This window comes from Pseudomassariella vexata (genome assembly GCF_002105095.1).
Source record: "Pseudomassariella vexata strain CBS 129021 chromosome Unknown BCR38scaffold_3, whole genome shotgun sequence".
NCBI lineage: Eukaryota > Fungi > Ascomycota > Sordariomycetes > Amphisphaeriales > Pseudomassariaceae > Pseudomassariella > Pseudomassariella vexata.
In genome coordinates, this window is record NW_024467958.1 from 945033 (window position 1) to 960722 (window position 15690).

Here is a 15690-nt window from a genome sequence, read left to right on the forward strand (position 1 = left end):
ACCCGACCTGTGACTTGACAGCGACTATCCAAATCTGTCTTTCAACGACTTCTTCCCTGGTCATCCCGTACAACCCTCGCACTTCCGCAGTTCCAACAAAGCTTCTTCCATCACTACAAGCTAGAGACCTTATCTCAGTTTTCATGAATGCACTTATCGCCGCGAGACAAGGTGGGCAATGAGTCGGCACCCGACCGAACAAGAGAAATCACGTGAGACCCTGAAGCATCGACTTCGTACTGGGGCTTCAGTCCATAAACTGCCGCGCTGGGAAGTAAGCTGCTCCAGAGTGTTGGAAAATGGTGCCTCGTGTGCGCATCAGGTATACTGGAGGCCGATGGCGCAATATCAAGCCCAATCTGAGTCGAGAGTCTAACGTGGCACTACCCATGAAACCGCCCGATGTGCCTGCTATGTGGCTACAGAGCGTCCTCGACGACACCACGCAGCCGCCACGACTATACGCATGGACTCCGGAGAACCTGAATAGCATGAAACCCGAGTCTCGACGTTCGTCGCCATCTCGGCTCTCGGACCCAGCACGACGCATCTACATTCTAGGTCTTGGCAATCTAGGGCGCCTGTTCGCCAGCGGCTTGGTGCAGCACCACAGCAAACCCCCTATTACGCTGGTTGTCCATCGGAGGGAACTCCTAGAGCACTGGGTATCCTCTCCAGCCATAGAAATTACTAGAAAGGGCTCTTGCCTTTCTACCGTCAAATTCGCCGACTTCGACGTAGAGTGGTGGACCTCAGAAAAGCCCGTCTCGGGTCCCCTTTCGGAGCCGGCTTCCGGCAAAGCCATCAATAATCTCATCATCGCCACCAAGGCGTCGGACGCTCTCCCGCAGGTGGATAAGCTGCGAAAGTACTTGGATTCCAACTCGACTGTCGCCTTCACCCAGAACGGAATGTGCAAGCTGTGGCCTCCCCTTGGCAATGCATATATCCATCATCGATTCCCTCATGATGGAGGTCCGAACTTCATCGCCTGCGTCACGACACATGGAGTACTGTCTCTAGGCCCGTTCAAGAGTATGCACGCGTCGATGGCCGATGTCTCGGTGGGACCGGTCCTACGGAACCCTCAAACCGGACGTGGCCCGGAATACCTCATGGACCTTATTTCTGAAGCCCCTGATCTGGACGGCAGACAGGTCCCGACACCGCAACTGTGGATACTACAGCTCGAGAAACTAGTGGTCAACTCCATCATCAATCCCCTGACGGCGATCCTGCGATGCAAAAATGGCAAACTATTCGAACGTAAGGGAGACAATGTATCACTGGTTATAGACGCCCTGGTTCAGGAAGCCAGCAATGTCCTTGTGGATTTGATACGAGACTCGAGTAGCGCCCAGGTTATAGGAGACATGGACCAAGCAGTCATAGACGAGCTCGTCGAGCGCTTCTCATTTCCCAGGCTGCAAAAAATGGTCCTCAATGTTGGAGAAAAGGTTAAACATAACACTAGTTCAATGCTCCAAGACGTCTTGGCAGGCAAACAGACTGAGGTTCGACACTTCAACGGCTGGATAGTAGAGACCGCCAACTATCTGAACAGGGGCCAAGATGTATCAACGCACGAAAAAATCATATCCCTCGTCGAAGGCGGAAAACAGATGTGGAGGAGAGAACTGGTACAGAGTGTTCTTAGCATCTAGGCCACATCGCCATCCGACGTCCCATCCGGATGCATGATCGACTGGGCTTACCATGTGAACGCTTCAGCACAACAACGAAAACATCAACGCTTCTTCAACTCGGGTGGACCGAACCGCTCTCTTCTGCGCCCGCCTACAGGCCACAGCTTTATGGGGTATACAGGTGCAAGTAACGTCAGAAGTGGGCCAAATATCATAATGAGACAGGTAAATTTGATGACGTAGACTGGCCTATCACCAAAATCGCCGGCCGAGTCAGAACTTTGAACGCGGCCCCTCCTCGTCTGCAGCCATCGTCGCCGGATACGCACGCCAACAGCTTCTGCCTACTATCCACCTAGTTTTTGTTCGGAGGGAAAACGCCCATTACACAGACCCCCTTGAGCCACCGATCGAGCCCTCGCGTCCCGGATTGGTCTAATTGCAGTCGACGGGGCGCTCGGTGGTAATGGCGAGCCAGTGAATCGTCGAGGAAAGCTCCGTCACCTGCAGAGGAATCACCGCACTGGAGGAAACAAATTAGGTGCGCCTAACCAGACTAGCCCAGAGTCAGTCAGTCTCACGGAACCGGTGGTGGTCCAAGTCTGGTTCGTATGCTCATAACGGGTGCGATATAGGCTCCATTATAGGGTCCATTACAGGGTCGCCGAAGCCCTTAATGGGTCTGCTAAGGTACAATCGGAGGAAACACCCAACTTGATTTGGTGACCACAGAGAGGCACAGCATACAACGCATTGCCTTGATCAACATGCTTACTGCTTTGGGGGTTGAGCAGGCTGTCGTCAGCCACGCAATCGAGTCTCGATATGCAGTCTCATTAGTCGGTCAGTCTGGCGGCGTCTAGATGCACCCTCTACCCCTCTACCCCATAAAAGGCACGAAATCCGATGAACTAGCTGCCTGAAAATGCATGCAGCCGGCCACGATGCTACTGTCTCGAGCAAACCCGCCAAATCGAGATGAAGTCGGGAGGTCTGTCCAGGTGTGAGAGTCACATCCAGCACGATGCAGAGCCCTAAAAGCTTAGGAACAATCACGCAATCGGGATCATCAAAGGATAGCGCGGTGTTCACACCTGGATTTGAGATGGAGAATCATAATGCTACTGCACCTCTGTTACGTGAAGCGCATTGACGATGTTGCCTCTCAGAGTAACAGCGTGACAGTGAGATTTCAGACCCATTCATACTCGGATCCCCCCATCTAGTGTCAGAGCTAGGCCTGCCATATCAAGAATAAACACAATGACCAACGAGTTCTCGTGCTTTGCAATTTGGGTTGGGATGAATGTCTGGAGTCCGTTGAAAAATGCCTTGATTGTGATAACTGTGTTATCACAGCGGTCACTGGATGACAAAAACTAGTCGCTGGGCGCTCTCCACATTGCAACACAAACCGGGCCAGCGTTACAGCAGCTCCAACTTTGTAATATCACCCACGCTAGGTGGACGTTACCGTGAAAACCCCCGATTGGACGAGCCTAATTGACAGAATTGACAGAATTTCTAGCGGTCACGCACTGTTTGGACGATGATTCTACGAAAGAAGCAAACAATTCTTCTTCGGCAGGACGGACTGCGAGAACATGGTCATGATACTATTGCGTTGAGGCTTTCATCTGGCGATGCGGGAACTCTCCGCGCGGTGAAACTTGATCCGTCGTAGAATGAGAGCGGCATTACGATCAGAGCTGAGATGGATTAGGCTTGAGACAGATGTATCTGTTCTGACATTCATTCGACAAGGAAGTCAGAACCAACAGCGATCCATGTCGCTGAATCTAGCTACCGATGAGCCTCAATTCGCTTGTGCAACGGGCGGATTTACATCTCGTAACGAGCCGGAACACGACATGATCGTGCACGTAGATCAAGCGAGCCTCGAACCGACGAGGGGGGAAGGGGGAGAGGGGGGGTTGCGGACGCATGATACACAAACGTCGAGTCGTCTCGAGCCGCTTACAATCTGATCTGGTCGGAGTAAGATTTAGATGTTTCGCGTTTTCACCCGTGACAGATATCGCACGAGAAACGATTAAGGCATTGGCACCGTCATGCAGAAGAGAAGAAACAGTGGTCACAATCCTTTCGCAGATCATTCCAAAAGCTTGAAGTCGTCTAGGGAGTGCTGCTTGGGGATGGGTAGCTAGTGACACGCTACTTTAGGCGCCGTTACACCCGCTGCGATAGTTCCGGTTACTTGAACGGAAAGAGTGCAATTCTTGGGACGGAGCCCGCGTCCGGCAGAGTTGCGCTGATGGAATCGGATCCATCCCAAATGGTTTTGTGTGGCCTATTCGAGCGGCGTCTAGACGTGAAGCTCGGGGCTAAAGAAGACAGCAGACTATAAAACCCTCGATGACGGTGTGGTGTCCATGCGCATAGCCCTGGCAGCGGCTGCCGGGCGGCGGCCAGCTCCCAGACCGGGGTGTCCGGGTTTTGTGACAGCGGCCCCTGTATTTGCAAAGCGCAGTGTGGTGACAAGTGCGAGAGAGAGCCGTAGTAGCCCACATCGCGACGCCTTGTTTCCTCCTCTGCAGGTGACGGAGCTGCCCGCCACAATTCACTAGCCAGTCCTTGTCACTGAGCGCCCCGTCGACTGCTTAGACCAATTCGGGACGCGAGCGCCCGATCGGTGGCTAAAGGGAGTCTAGATTATAGGAGTGCCCCTAAAAAACAGAAGGAAGCTATGTGTTACAAATAAAGAAAGAAAGAAATAGAGAAGTTCAAACTAGATTTCTAACTCGGAATTTACACGAAGAGATAAAGGCCCAAGTTCCCTCTGGATGGACTTTTAACCTATGTATTCATCTATACTACTACTATGATAGTAATAATATCTAACAGAGATACAGAGTAAAGAGAAAAGAAATCCGAATCTGCAAGTGAGATGCAGGGGGGCCCGTCCCTCGACCTCGTGACCAATTGAATTATCAGGCGATGCCCCTCACCGCTGACGCCCAGCAGTGTAAGAAAGGAAGAACATGAGATGATAGGACGATCGGACGACAGGCAGGGTCTACGCGCAAAGGAACTTGCCGGCGAGATTCCAGCTGTCAGGATCGCGGGTTTTGCCGTTGCATGCGGTGCCTGCCGCATCGTCTCTGAAAGAACCACGTCGACTATGCTCGAGATTGTTGGCTTTTGCTATGCCTGGCAGTTTTCGAAATGAAAAGCTGAGATCCGGTGATGAGAAATCACTGACTAAAACGACTGGGAACTGAAGGATCGTGCTAACGAGACACCAACAAATTCTCGGACAGGGGGTTGAAGATCCCAGCAAGTTGCAGCAAGTTGGTGGCTGACCTCTCGCATCTTCGAGATTGCATTTGTGGCTTTTCGCCTCTGCAGGCATCCAGGTAACGACAGCCAGGGTGTGGGCGGAGGCATGGGACATATCCGCCCTGGTTTCGCCCGGCGCGGCGTACTGGCCAGTCGTTCCCAATGGTAAAATTGACCACCAAATGGCGCTGCTGTCATTGGCAATGGACCGCCTCCATTCCTGAGCTACTATGACTCGGCTGACTGACTAGTTCTGGATACGATGGCCTCGCTTTTCCCGGTCATCGATGACTTGGATTGGTCGGCTGCTGTTCCCAACATGGATGTGGAGTCGCTTTTTGGGACCTCGATACGTCTCCCTGGCCGTCAAAATGCGCGAGGTTCTGTCTTCTCTATCCGGGACCATGAATGCCCTTTTCGGCCAAGCAGACTGAATCCCGCCGGGCAGCGGAGGAGGCGATATCAAGACACCACCAAATCGACCCCAAATCGCTACCATTGGCGAGAAAAACTCTTGTGCTGCAACATGGCCATGATGCCTGAACAAAGATGAAATAAACCATGACGGGAACCGAGGAGTCCGGCGGAACCAGCATCATACTCCAGACCGATGGTAACGTGCAAAACTCAAACATCTTGACCATCTTGTGTTCTCTCGTATCAAAACTTGGCTTTTCATTTCGCAAAACCCCACAAGACAGGAAAACAGGGCGGTTGATCTTCTCGTACTCGGCCGATAGTGGGGTGGCAACTGTCGGCCGGTCAAGGGTCCTAATCAACAACGCTATCCCCCATGCCGCATCGGCAGCGCTCCAAAGCCGGGAAACCCAACCCACAGCAGGCAACGCAGGCCACCCAAGCGCCAGGCCACGGCCCAGGGGCCTTTCAATGGGGCAAAGAAATGCTGCTTCCCGCTCACGGCACATTGGCACATATGTGGGACAAAAAATAGTAGCAGCCCCAACGTGAGAAGGATCGCCTCGGTAATTGACAAAGTGCCTGCAGCATCACCTCCCCCCCCCTCTCGGCAGAGCATATTCTCCCCCCTCCCCCACCCCCCTTGCCTGGCCTTGTCTCCCACACAGCTGCACTCCTGGGCGGGTTTTTGCATCTGGGACTCGAATAGAGATCACCACCGAACAATCAACAATAGCCCATCTCTGTGGCAAATGGCAAAACCTCGTCTTTTTTGGGGTTCAGTTACCCGGGAAGATCGACAATCCAGCAGATGAGGAACTCGTGCAGCCGTTCCACCGCCTGTCTCTCTCTACACGACTCGCTTAGGGATTATGACTTACTTACATACACCTTCACATAATACTACCAACACACGTTCTTGACCTCCCAAAGGGGCTTGATCGTCCGTAACTCAACCCGCCACGCTCATGTCCCTTATACAGCTCGCATCCTTTCGAGGCATCATTGCGAATCGAATCTGCGTCATCACGTACGCAAGTTGTGGTGTGGCATCCTTGTCCTTGGGTCTCATCGCCTTTGCGGCACGTAAATTGCTTGTTCGCTTTGTCAGGATTCCAGGGCCGTTGCGGTGGCCCAGGTAGTAAAATGACAGCATGCGATTCACCGCGCAGAGGGATCCGACCGACTAATAAGTGGTTGGTGATATAGACTGCCTACAGCACGTAACCCATGAGGTGTGGACCGATTGGATAATATCGAGATCGGTAATTAAAAAACAACTTACTTACGCAGCAAACAACGCCAAACCCCTGGACCTGGGGCAGGCGGGCAGGCGCCCATGGATGACTCGAAGGCCCTTGTCTATTCGGTAAGCGGCAAATGACCCTCGACACGATGACATGACAGGACATGGACACGGCATATGTGCTGCGTCTGCACCGCTTTGCGGCGCCACGCCATGCGACAACCTCGGATATACCGTAGGAGCAAGCCAATCTGGAGAACCTGGGACAAGGAATCATCATTTGTCTTTATCAGTGCGCAGCGAGAAGAGAAGAGGAGTTTAGAGTAGTGTGTGGTTTTATATTGACGAGACGGCGCCGCAAGAGCGTTCGTTTCTTGAACTTGGTGAATATATCAGAAAATGGGGGATTATTACATATGGGTGTTAGATGAACAAGTTAGAAATGGCCCTGTGCTTTTCCCCATGCCCCTCGCTCGCACAGCGACGCCCCGGGGCTCCCGACGCTTATTGCAAGACTTTTGATTCTCGCATCGTGGCCTGACCGAGATGGATTCCCGTGGTCAAAGCACCCGCAAGCCTCCCCGGGCACGTCGTCGTTGTCTCCATAGTTGTCCGCTCGCTCCGTCGTGCCTTTCCACACTTGCATCCCGCAAATCGCAGGCAATCTACCCAGGGGTATCTCTGCCGCCATGGCTCCTAATCTATCAATGTCGCCATGAAAGATGCGGTGAATGCCAAAGATGATGAAAACCCTCCTCCAAACGTGCTGCATACCCTCATAACCAAGCTACCACCACTGCGAAAAGGGAAAAGAAAGGCCGTCTCGTATCATATACGTGTGTACAGTGCAATGCAACGCATGCCACTCACAGATGTGGCCATGAGGATTGGGGGCGGGCGGAGGGAAAATATGTTTCGGCTCTCAACCCGGTTTCCCCTCTTCTATTGGTCGTCAACATCAAGGAAAACATAAACCGTTGTGGTTCTTGGTATCTCTAGTATTAAGGGGCCCGCTCTGTAAACAGTTGAGCAGAACAAGCTCCAAAGGACACCACTATCGTCGTACGAAGGGTGGTTGTCGAAAAAAAGAAAATGGATGGAAACAGCTGGTAACACCATGCGCCTTGCTAGTTGCTGAATTTCCAGTAAAGGTAAAGGTATCCTGGTGAAGCAATGAAGTCGTCCTAAATGATGGAGTCTCGATGGGCGGCGTTTGCCAATAAGCTCGTCTCTGAATCACGCTCGGTATGAAGCTGGCCTTTCGAGGACGATCGGGGGAGAGGGGGGGGTTGTCGAAGGACCGTTTCGGTAGACGATTTGCTGTCGGTAGATTGTGGACAGGGTATGATGGACGAGCTCCTCATCCCTAGAAGTGTCGTGGGAAGATGGTGTCCCCTGATCCGGGAGCCGAAATTCCCGGGGGGGACGCTGATTGCTATAAGTCCTCATGCTCAATTCCATGTTCAACATCGTGCTCGTCCCCATGCTCGGGTCCACCTCCCATTAGCTGTTGGGCGCGTTCTCGACACGCAATGGGGGTGAAGCCGGTCCCCACTTTGTTAGCCACGATGCGCCACTTCTCGTTTTCGTAGTCGTTTAGAGCTGTTCGCAATTTTTGGTCCTGAAGAAGTGTATATTAGCTGTTTGGCCCCCATCTCTAGACCGCAAGACGGCGTTTCTTACCGTTTCATCTGTCCACTGTGTTGTTTTGGCCTTCAGCTTGGTACAGTAGCGGACCTGCAGTGTGCCTGACGATCGACCAGGAAAGAAATCGGCGATTTGTTTCCAAGTCAGGCTTTTATTCTCCTTCAGGTCGATCAAAAGCTGGTCGTCTTCGGGTGTGAACTTCAACTTGGGCCCTCGCGGTCGCGGTGCTGGCGATGGCATCCCGACTTGTCCGACCACACTAGGCGCCCCTCCTCCGCTTCCCGGGAGACTCCCGTCGCCCTCCCGTCGCATCATCTTGGAAGGCGGTCCTTGGTCCGGAAGACGGTGGTGGTGATGCGTGGGTGCAGCACCCGCCGCTTGCGCATAAGCGGCTCCCATGGGTGTCTGTTGCATCGACTCCAGATTTTGATCCAGCTCAGGCATGCCTGAAACTGAGAGATCGAGATCATCGGGTCGACTACGCTTCGCGCCACCACCGTGTGGTTGCGGAGGCGTCATCGACGGATAGAGCGGTAGCCCGTGTGATGGCCCTGGAGCGCCATAATGCGAGGGACCCGGGTGTCCCAGATGCCTCGCCGCCGGAAGACCGCCCATGTGCTGCGATGGATCCATCAATATCTGGTGGTGGTGGGAGGGATGGTGATGTTGCGACATGGAGTGATGCGACTGTGGCGGCGTCTGCTCATGTAAGCTGCCCGACCCCGCATGCTGGAGGGGGTTCCCTCGATGGTGATGGTGAGAATCGTATCCGTGCTGAGACTGGCTCTGCTCGCCCGGATGCGAATCTTGGGGAGAGTAACCGACATTGTAGTCCGGTCCTACTCGGTAGTTGCCCGCCAGCGTGTCTCCGATGCATGGGTTCCGCCAGAGCGAACCGCTCTGGACGGTCGCCGGACTCTGTAGGGAAAGAATTTGATGGAACGAGGCCCCTCGGGGCTGTGATGGTGGCGAGGGCTGCGGAGTGGGAGGACCTGCGTCGCGTAGGTTCGAAATTTTGCCCGTCTTGCCCGGTTCCCGGGGAGGTGTTGAGGGAGGGGTACTTCTCGTCCAAAAGCCGGTAACATGTGTTAGCGGAGCGTCAGTCGTCGTTGAGGCTCCCAAAAAAAAAAAAAAAGGGCGGGATAGGCGTGGTGGATGGTTTTCAGGCGAGCTGCCGTTGAAAGACGTCTGTTGCTGAGTAGATCAATGCAATTCGTGTGCTCTCAAAAATTTCGGAGCTACTATGATCTTATGAGTCTGTTAACCTTTTGTGTTTTTGTTTTTCCCCTGTGCCGTCGTAACAGTTCTGCGCAGCCGATCTATTATAGGTTGACACAAGTCAGACAGGAATGGACGTAGAAGCGGGCAAGCTCTGCATTATATCATCTGATGTTTCTTATCGTTTCTCTCATACGGACAGGGACGATGCTGGGAATAGTGGGCGGGTACCTAACCTGCTTCTCTTTTCACCCAGAAGTTAAAGCACTGGTGTGGACATGCCATGTATGACACAGGTACATGTGTTGTTCCTGAGCTGGTGGAGAACCGGTTCCCTTGTCTTTCAATGACGGTGGCATAATTTGAGGATCTTATGCCATGGTCTGCTTGCCGCATATAAAAACGAGATCCCGGCCCGGGGTATGATGCAACTGGGGACAGCAGCCTCCACCAGACAAGTCTCGACGGACAGGGTTTGAGTGAAGGGATTTGAGAAGCTCCAAACACCCTAACCAGTTTGGACTTCCAGGGGCCTTAGAGGCACAGGTAATCAATCCAAAGAGCGCAAGGTGTGGAAAACGCATGGAAGGGTGCAAAACAGGACAGCCAGATGGAGAAATAAAAGCTGAAACGAGCCCTACTATGCGGTTGGCAGAGCATGACAAGCGAGGAATCAGGGGTTGACCACCACTAGACTCAGGACTGCGGGCCCCTGGCTTATTCTTCTATCCAAGAAAGCCAAGTCAATGGCAATGGCAATTCTTGGAGGGGTTGCGCGCTGGGACATGATGCCGGAGAAGAGCTGCTGGGCCCAAGCCTCTCAATGGTCGGGCTGCTGATGTCTCCGCTGAGAGGGGCCTATATTGAACTGGGGTGGGCTATAACAAGGAATTAAAGAATCGCGATCCGACCACACCATGGGGCGGCAAGGGCTGTTCGGGTCGGGTTACACCCAAGCCCAAGACTGGTTTGACAGATTGCCGACCAGTACCAGGCACCACCCAGGGGACATAGCCCTAAGAAGCGGTCCTCAAACTATTGTGGATAGCCTTGTCAATTCGGAATGGACACGGCGGCCTTGTGCAATTGTCGTGAAACAGACCCGGGGTTGCGACGGCACCATCAGAATGAGGAGTGTGAAGCAAAGAGGGGGCAACGGGAGGTAACAGCAACAACTGGAATTGCAACGTGAGGTTACAAAATCAGATCATTACCGGAGTGACCGTCTCCCAGGCTCATTGTCATTATCCAAAAATGCATTGAGATGAGGTGTCATCGCGACGCGTCGGTGGAGATGGGCTGCTGAGGCTACCACTTGGCTCGAGTGCTGGAAGTCGGGGCTCAGTTGTTTGCCGGGGCAGCAAACTGCGTCTCCCCAAGTCTGCGCATCAACAGACCAATCCGCGGCTATACCGTCACGTCCAGCGCGTGCCTCGAAGAAAGCCAGAAATACTTGTCCAGATACGGTTGTGGCGCCCGATGCGCGATGCCGGCAACCTTGTCTTCTGAATATGCTGATATTGCGTGAATCAATGCGAGCGAGACCCTCCAAGCAATTGCTAATAAATGTGACGAACTGCGGCCGAGACGACCGAGCAAAGAGGGTCATGTGAGGGCGTGAGGATTGAGCGCTCGGTGGATGGTGGGCCGTTGACATTGGTGAGGATGGGGATGGGGTGGGCATTGAGCAAAATAACCGGGATGCGCATGAACGAAACGCGTTTCGGCGCACCCAAGCAATTAAAAGCTGGATTATGCTGCCCGCAAAAGGCAAAATGAGGGTCATCTCGACTTCTAGAAGAATTAAAATTGTTTCTAGCGCTGGCCAGGGTCCCTGATGCTGAGCCTCTCGTCTTGCGTCGGCGATGTGGCCCTGTGGATGACGATGTTTGGTTGCTGTGGTGGTGGCGGTGGTCGTCGTGAGGAATAAGGATACACAAGGAGGATGAGGAGTCAAAAGAGGAGAAAATAGAGGGGACGACACGGATCACAACGATGATGTCAAAACAACGCCTGGAAAACTGGAATTACGCGAACGACACAAACGCAACGTAACGGGGAAGTTACAGTCCGAGCACGAGGCAGAAATAGGAACGAGGACCATTTTTGATGCCCTGAAGCCAGCCCACTTACGACCCCAGAAAGAAGCTTGTCTCTTGCCTAAAATACCATCCAAAAATAGCAAGCATGGTTGCGGCAGCACATACGTTTAGACTCGCACGCACGAGCTCGAAACGCACAAGTGGCCTTAACGTCTAAAAGTTGACAGACGGGAGTCGGGTGCCGTCATCTCATACATGGGAAGCGTTGCCCTTATTTCGTCTGCCCCTGACGTTCCAAACTTCCAGAAGCAATGCATCCTCGTCTTTTAGCGGATCCGACGTGCTGGGTGGTCCGCTGCGGCGCTGCAAGCACATCTCGGCATCGTCCCAGGTTCTGCGTGGTAACGCAGCATGCACCTTGTCAGCCTCCAAAGTCATGATATGCATCTGCCACTCACAGACTCGCAGCAGTCCCAAGTGGTCCTCGGCGACGACACATCCCGAGCAGCTAGAGCCCAATAGTGCGAAGCAGAGGCCGCCTGCCACTTGCTGGAGTCGCACCCGCGGCAACGCGGCTTGCCCTGCAAAACCAACCTGGCCTGACAATAAACGTCTTGTGGCCCGTGATGGTCAACGGGTATTCGCAATTGGGGTGCCTGGACCATCTATTGATCCCCCACCAGAGCTGTCAACATATGCCAGTTCGTCCTACGTGTGCTTGCATTGGGTGCCATTCACTCGCACCTTCTCAGCACCCGTGACCTCGTGCGCTCACTTCCGTTGCTGGCAGTTTTCATCGTTATTGCCCGCAAATTCGACAATTATCGTCCTCGTAAATCACTGGCACTGGCCAGCTAGTTCGGCCGCCATCCGAGTCCCCGAGTCCCTGATCGACAACGACAGTGCACTGCCGAGTTTGACCAAACGCTGACCAAGATTGTACAAAGACTGGCCGACAGGGTTCACCTTCGGCTGTCAAGCTTATGTGCATCAATAATATTGTCTATTTTGTTTCTATAACGAACCATACCAAGAACCATACCAAGAGTGTTATGCTTCGTACAGGCGCCAACTCCAATGACCAATCTCTGTTGCACGTTTCGGCGTGTTTTGAACCTTCTTCCCAACCCCCCCTGGATCCCCGGACGCTACCGGCAGTTTGCCGGCTCGCCTTGGCACCTCCTCCTCCGCTTAGAGCAACTACAACTTCAAAATTAACAATGCCTCATGCCTAAAACAACTAACAGCCCAGAATAAGGACCATCTTGGCGGCATACGGGAGTCTCGACCGCTTCTCACGCTTGACGCTATTTCGAGGCTCGCTAGAGTACTTGTTACCTGCCGGTGGTGCGATTCGAGTAGCGACACCGACAACTAGTGAACCCCCAGAACCCGCACACCACCAGAGCGCTCTAGACATTCAGAGCTGCAGAAAACCCTTGAGCAGGTCAATCTCGGCCGCAGATGCAGGCTTCCCGAACCACGTTGTCAATAGTGCGCATCCTACGACTGTCCCAGTGCCGAAAGGCCTTACGAGAGTGCTTGCAGTGCGCTAGCCCCCATTTTGACATCGCATGCCCGTGCGCAAATCTCCGCTGCCAGAAAATATTCAAATCTAGGCAACGCCTGATGGCATCATCACGGCCGTCATAAAAGTGTGCACGCGCGTAACACTGGCGGTCAGCCAATAGGCTAACACTCGGCTACAAATCTTACCGGGAATGTGTGTGCCTACCACGCGCCAGCCACGAGGCACGCACGCAGTTACGTTCATCGGCGCATTAATGCATAGACAACGGCAAATTGCCCTACAGCGCTCTCAGCTCTGGAACCACTTCTCGGCCGGGCTTCGCAAGATTATGGTCCCCTGCACTGCCCCAAGCTCCCACCTATGTTGGACAACAGCTCCGAACTGGCTAATGACGTTGCAGGTCAACTTCCTAAAGAGGCAGACGGATCTGATCTGACATCCAAATCAAGGTTATGCCCTGAACCTATTCTACACGGTTACACACAGCTTCATTTACCAAACTATCATATTGCGTACTGGCGACACGTCAAATCGCAAAGCCACTTTTCGGGTTTATTGCCGCCCACTAGCCGTCGCTGTAGATTCTACAAACATAGTATTTGTCGTGTCGACTAACCACCCCATGCCGTGGGCTTTTCGTCAATCGATAAGGCGCTTTTTAGGCCATCGACAGGGCTTTTTTGATCAGCAGTCGTGACCCCACGATTAGGACAAATGGGGGTTTATTCTGACGTTACATCCCAGCCCCAGAAAGCTCCTGCAGGGTCATGAATCTCGGCCTAATTTGGGGTCAAGACGAATTAACCGTACGAAGGCGGACATCAGTTAGCGGCGCGTCCCTGGTGCGATTGAATCATGCATTTCATGCTCGCTGCATCCGCGTCTCCCGACAATACATACTCGCCGGCCAAACATCTCAAAGTTCTAGAAAGCTTCTAGGCGCATAGCACACCTGCAAATTGCATAGTCGTATCGTTATTCCGGCCCCTCGCGTGTGGGACTGGGTGGTTGATTGATCTGCAAATGGTGTACTCTAAAAACTAAAAAAAAACTAAAAAAAAAAAAAAAGTAGTTGACAGATGGGGCCACATAAGCTTCCCTGGAGCTCTCCCTCGGACTTTTCCACGAGCAGACTAGGAAAGTCTCTATTATTGCTTTCGAATGAGGCCATAGATCCATAACGGACACATATGCTCTCGGGATCTGCTTGCCGGTGAGGTTTAACGTTATGCTTTGAGTCATCATGTGAGATACTGGAAGTTGCCTTTAACTCTAGGTTAGCTGCCGTGGCGTTCCCGAACCCATTAATGTGATACTCTAATAATAATAGATCCCTGACGCGGATATTGCCTTCCAAGGCGCGAAATGGGCGGTAGCCAATTATGTTTCACCTTTTCCGGTCGGTTGATCTCAAGTGATATTGATGAGAACAGAACGTAGTAATCATCAGTTTAACGACCCAAACAAAGGTGCAAACTACGAAATTTCCGCGACTTTCAGTAGTTGCTGCATGTGACATATTCGTTCTTGCACCTTGTTCGTCAAGAAACATATCGAGAGCCATGCTGGAGATTTTGGAGATTTAGACTTGTATCCCATGTGACGCCAACGGACCATTTTCACATTGGACTCCAAGTATTGGGGACTGTATTGGTACTACGAAGGTGCGTGGGAGGCCAATCCTAAGTTGGTCCCATACGGTCTCTAGATACTACAATCCAAGCCTGCCTGCCTCGTTCCCCTATTCAAGGTTAAGTGGCCTTAAACAAGACCGTGGATGATTCAGAATCGGGCAAGCCTACCCTAGAGCCATCCCTGGCACACCTCCAGATGGGGAGATTCGGGGTTTCAAAAGTCAAATAAACTATTACACACGCATGTAAAATGCACACACATTCCCCATAATCAGGATCTGACCGAGGTTTACGATGTTTCAAGCAGAGCAGTCAGGCAGAGCCCTCATATCGCCTACTGCAACCACTCATACCCAACACCGTACCGCTCTCTGTCTTTACCCATCTTAGCAAGGAGGCAATCTCAGTCACACGGGCTTGAAATGGACCTGCATGTCAAATCTATGATCTTCGAGTTCAACTCAGACTCCAACATCAGAGAATTACCACCAAAGTGTCTTTATCCTCTCTTGCCAGGTAATATATGACCAGGAGGCATTTCTCCTGCTTACTCCGTGGATATGGACGTCGAGCTGAATCACGTCAGCGGTAGCTACCATGCGATATCATTGAGGCCAGACCGTCCCCATCTACTGGATACAGGTCAAGCCAAAAGATGTTCAACATCCCCAATCCGCCTTGCATCCTATCAATAGGGCGGCGGTAGTAATGGCATCGATTCACGCATGCATTGCACTATCACATAATCACGGCATGTTCGTACAGGCTTGTCATATGAAAAATCTTGAGGCATTAGATTGCTTTTTGTTGTTTTACACTGGTACATTTTTCAAATACAATAATGTTGCGGTCGTATCATCCAGTAAACCAATCTTGTTGACCTCACTCATTCTGGCCTGCCAATGAAAACGCCTGCGACGCCTGTAATGGTCCGAATATCGATTACAACGTTGTCTTCCCTCTTACTTCCCTGCCTCCCTTCATGCCGACCTTCATCAACGTCGTGCTT

General features: G+C 52.5%; 4 protein-coding genes across 4 annotated transcripts; 1 reads left to right on the top strand and 3 right to left on the bottom strand.

Annotated features, from left to right (window-relative positions):
- Positions 1–413: 413 nt before the first annotated feature.
- On the top strand, positions 414–1664 carry BCR38DRAFT_335369 (ketopantoate reductase PanE/ApbA C terminal-domain-containing protein; the record flags this gene model as incomplete). The annotated part of the gene is made up of 1 exon (XM_040855381.1): positions 414–1664. One exon carries the CDS (start codon positions 414–416, stop codon positions 1662–1664), a length of 1251 nt encoding a protein of 416 aa, XP_040718708.1.
- A 2903-nt stretch (positions 1665–4567) lies between these two features.
- BCR38DRAFT_471989 (uncharacterized protein) lies at positions 4568–6775 on the bottom strand (the record flags this gene model as incomplete). Its single annotated transcript, XM_040862891.1, has 4 exons — positions 4568–5171; positions 5208–5485; positions 6279–6549; positions 6649–6775. 4 exons carry the CDS (start codon positions 6773–6775, stop codon positions 4684–4686), a joined length of 1164 nt encoding a protein of 387 aa, XP_040718709.1. The 3' UTR covers positions 4568–4683.
- A 1200-nt stretch (positions 6776–7975) lies between these two features.
- Positions 7976–9341, bottom strand: BCR38DRAFT_455410 (uncharacterized protein; the record flags this gene model as incomplete). The annotated part of the gene is made up of 4 exons (XM_040861788.1): positions 7976–8037; positions 8107–8230; positions 8293–9213; positions 9249–9341. 4 exons carry the CDS (start codon positions 9339–9341, stop codon positions 7976–7978), a joined length of 1200 nt encoding a protein of 399 aa, XP_040718710.1.
- A 936-nt stretch (positions 9342–10277) lies between these two features.
- On the bottom strand, positions 10278–11367 carry BCR38DRAFT_132039 (uncharacterized protein). Its single transcript, XM_040853560.1, has one exon. It carries the CDS (start codon positions 11258–11260, stop codon positions 10685–10687), a length of 576 nt encoding a protein of 191 aa, XP_040718711.1. The 5' UTR covers positions 11261–11367; the 3' UTR covers positions 10278–10684.
- Between the last annotated feature and the right edge of the window lie 4323 nt (positions 11368–15690).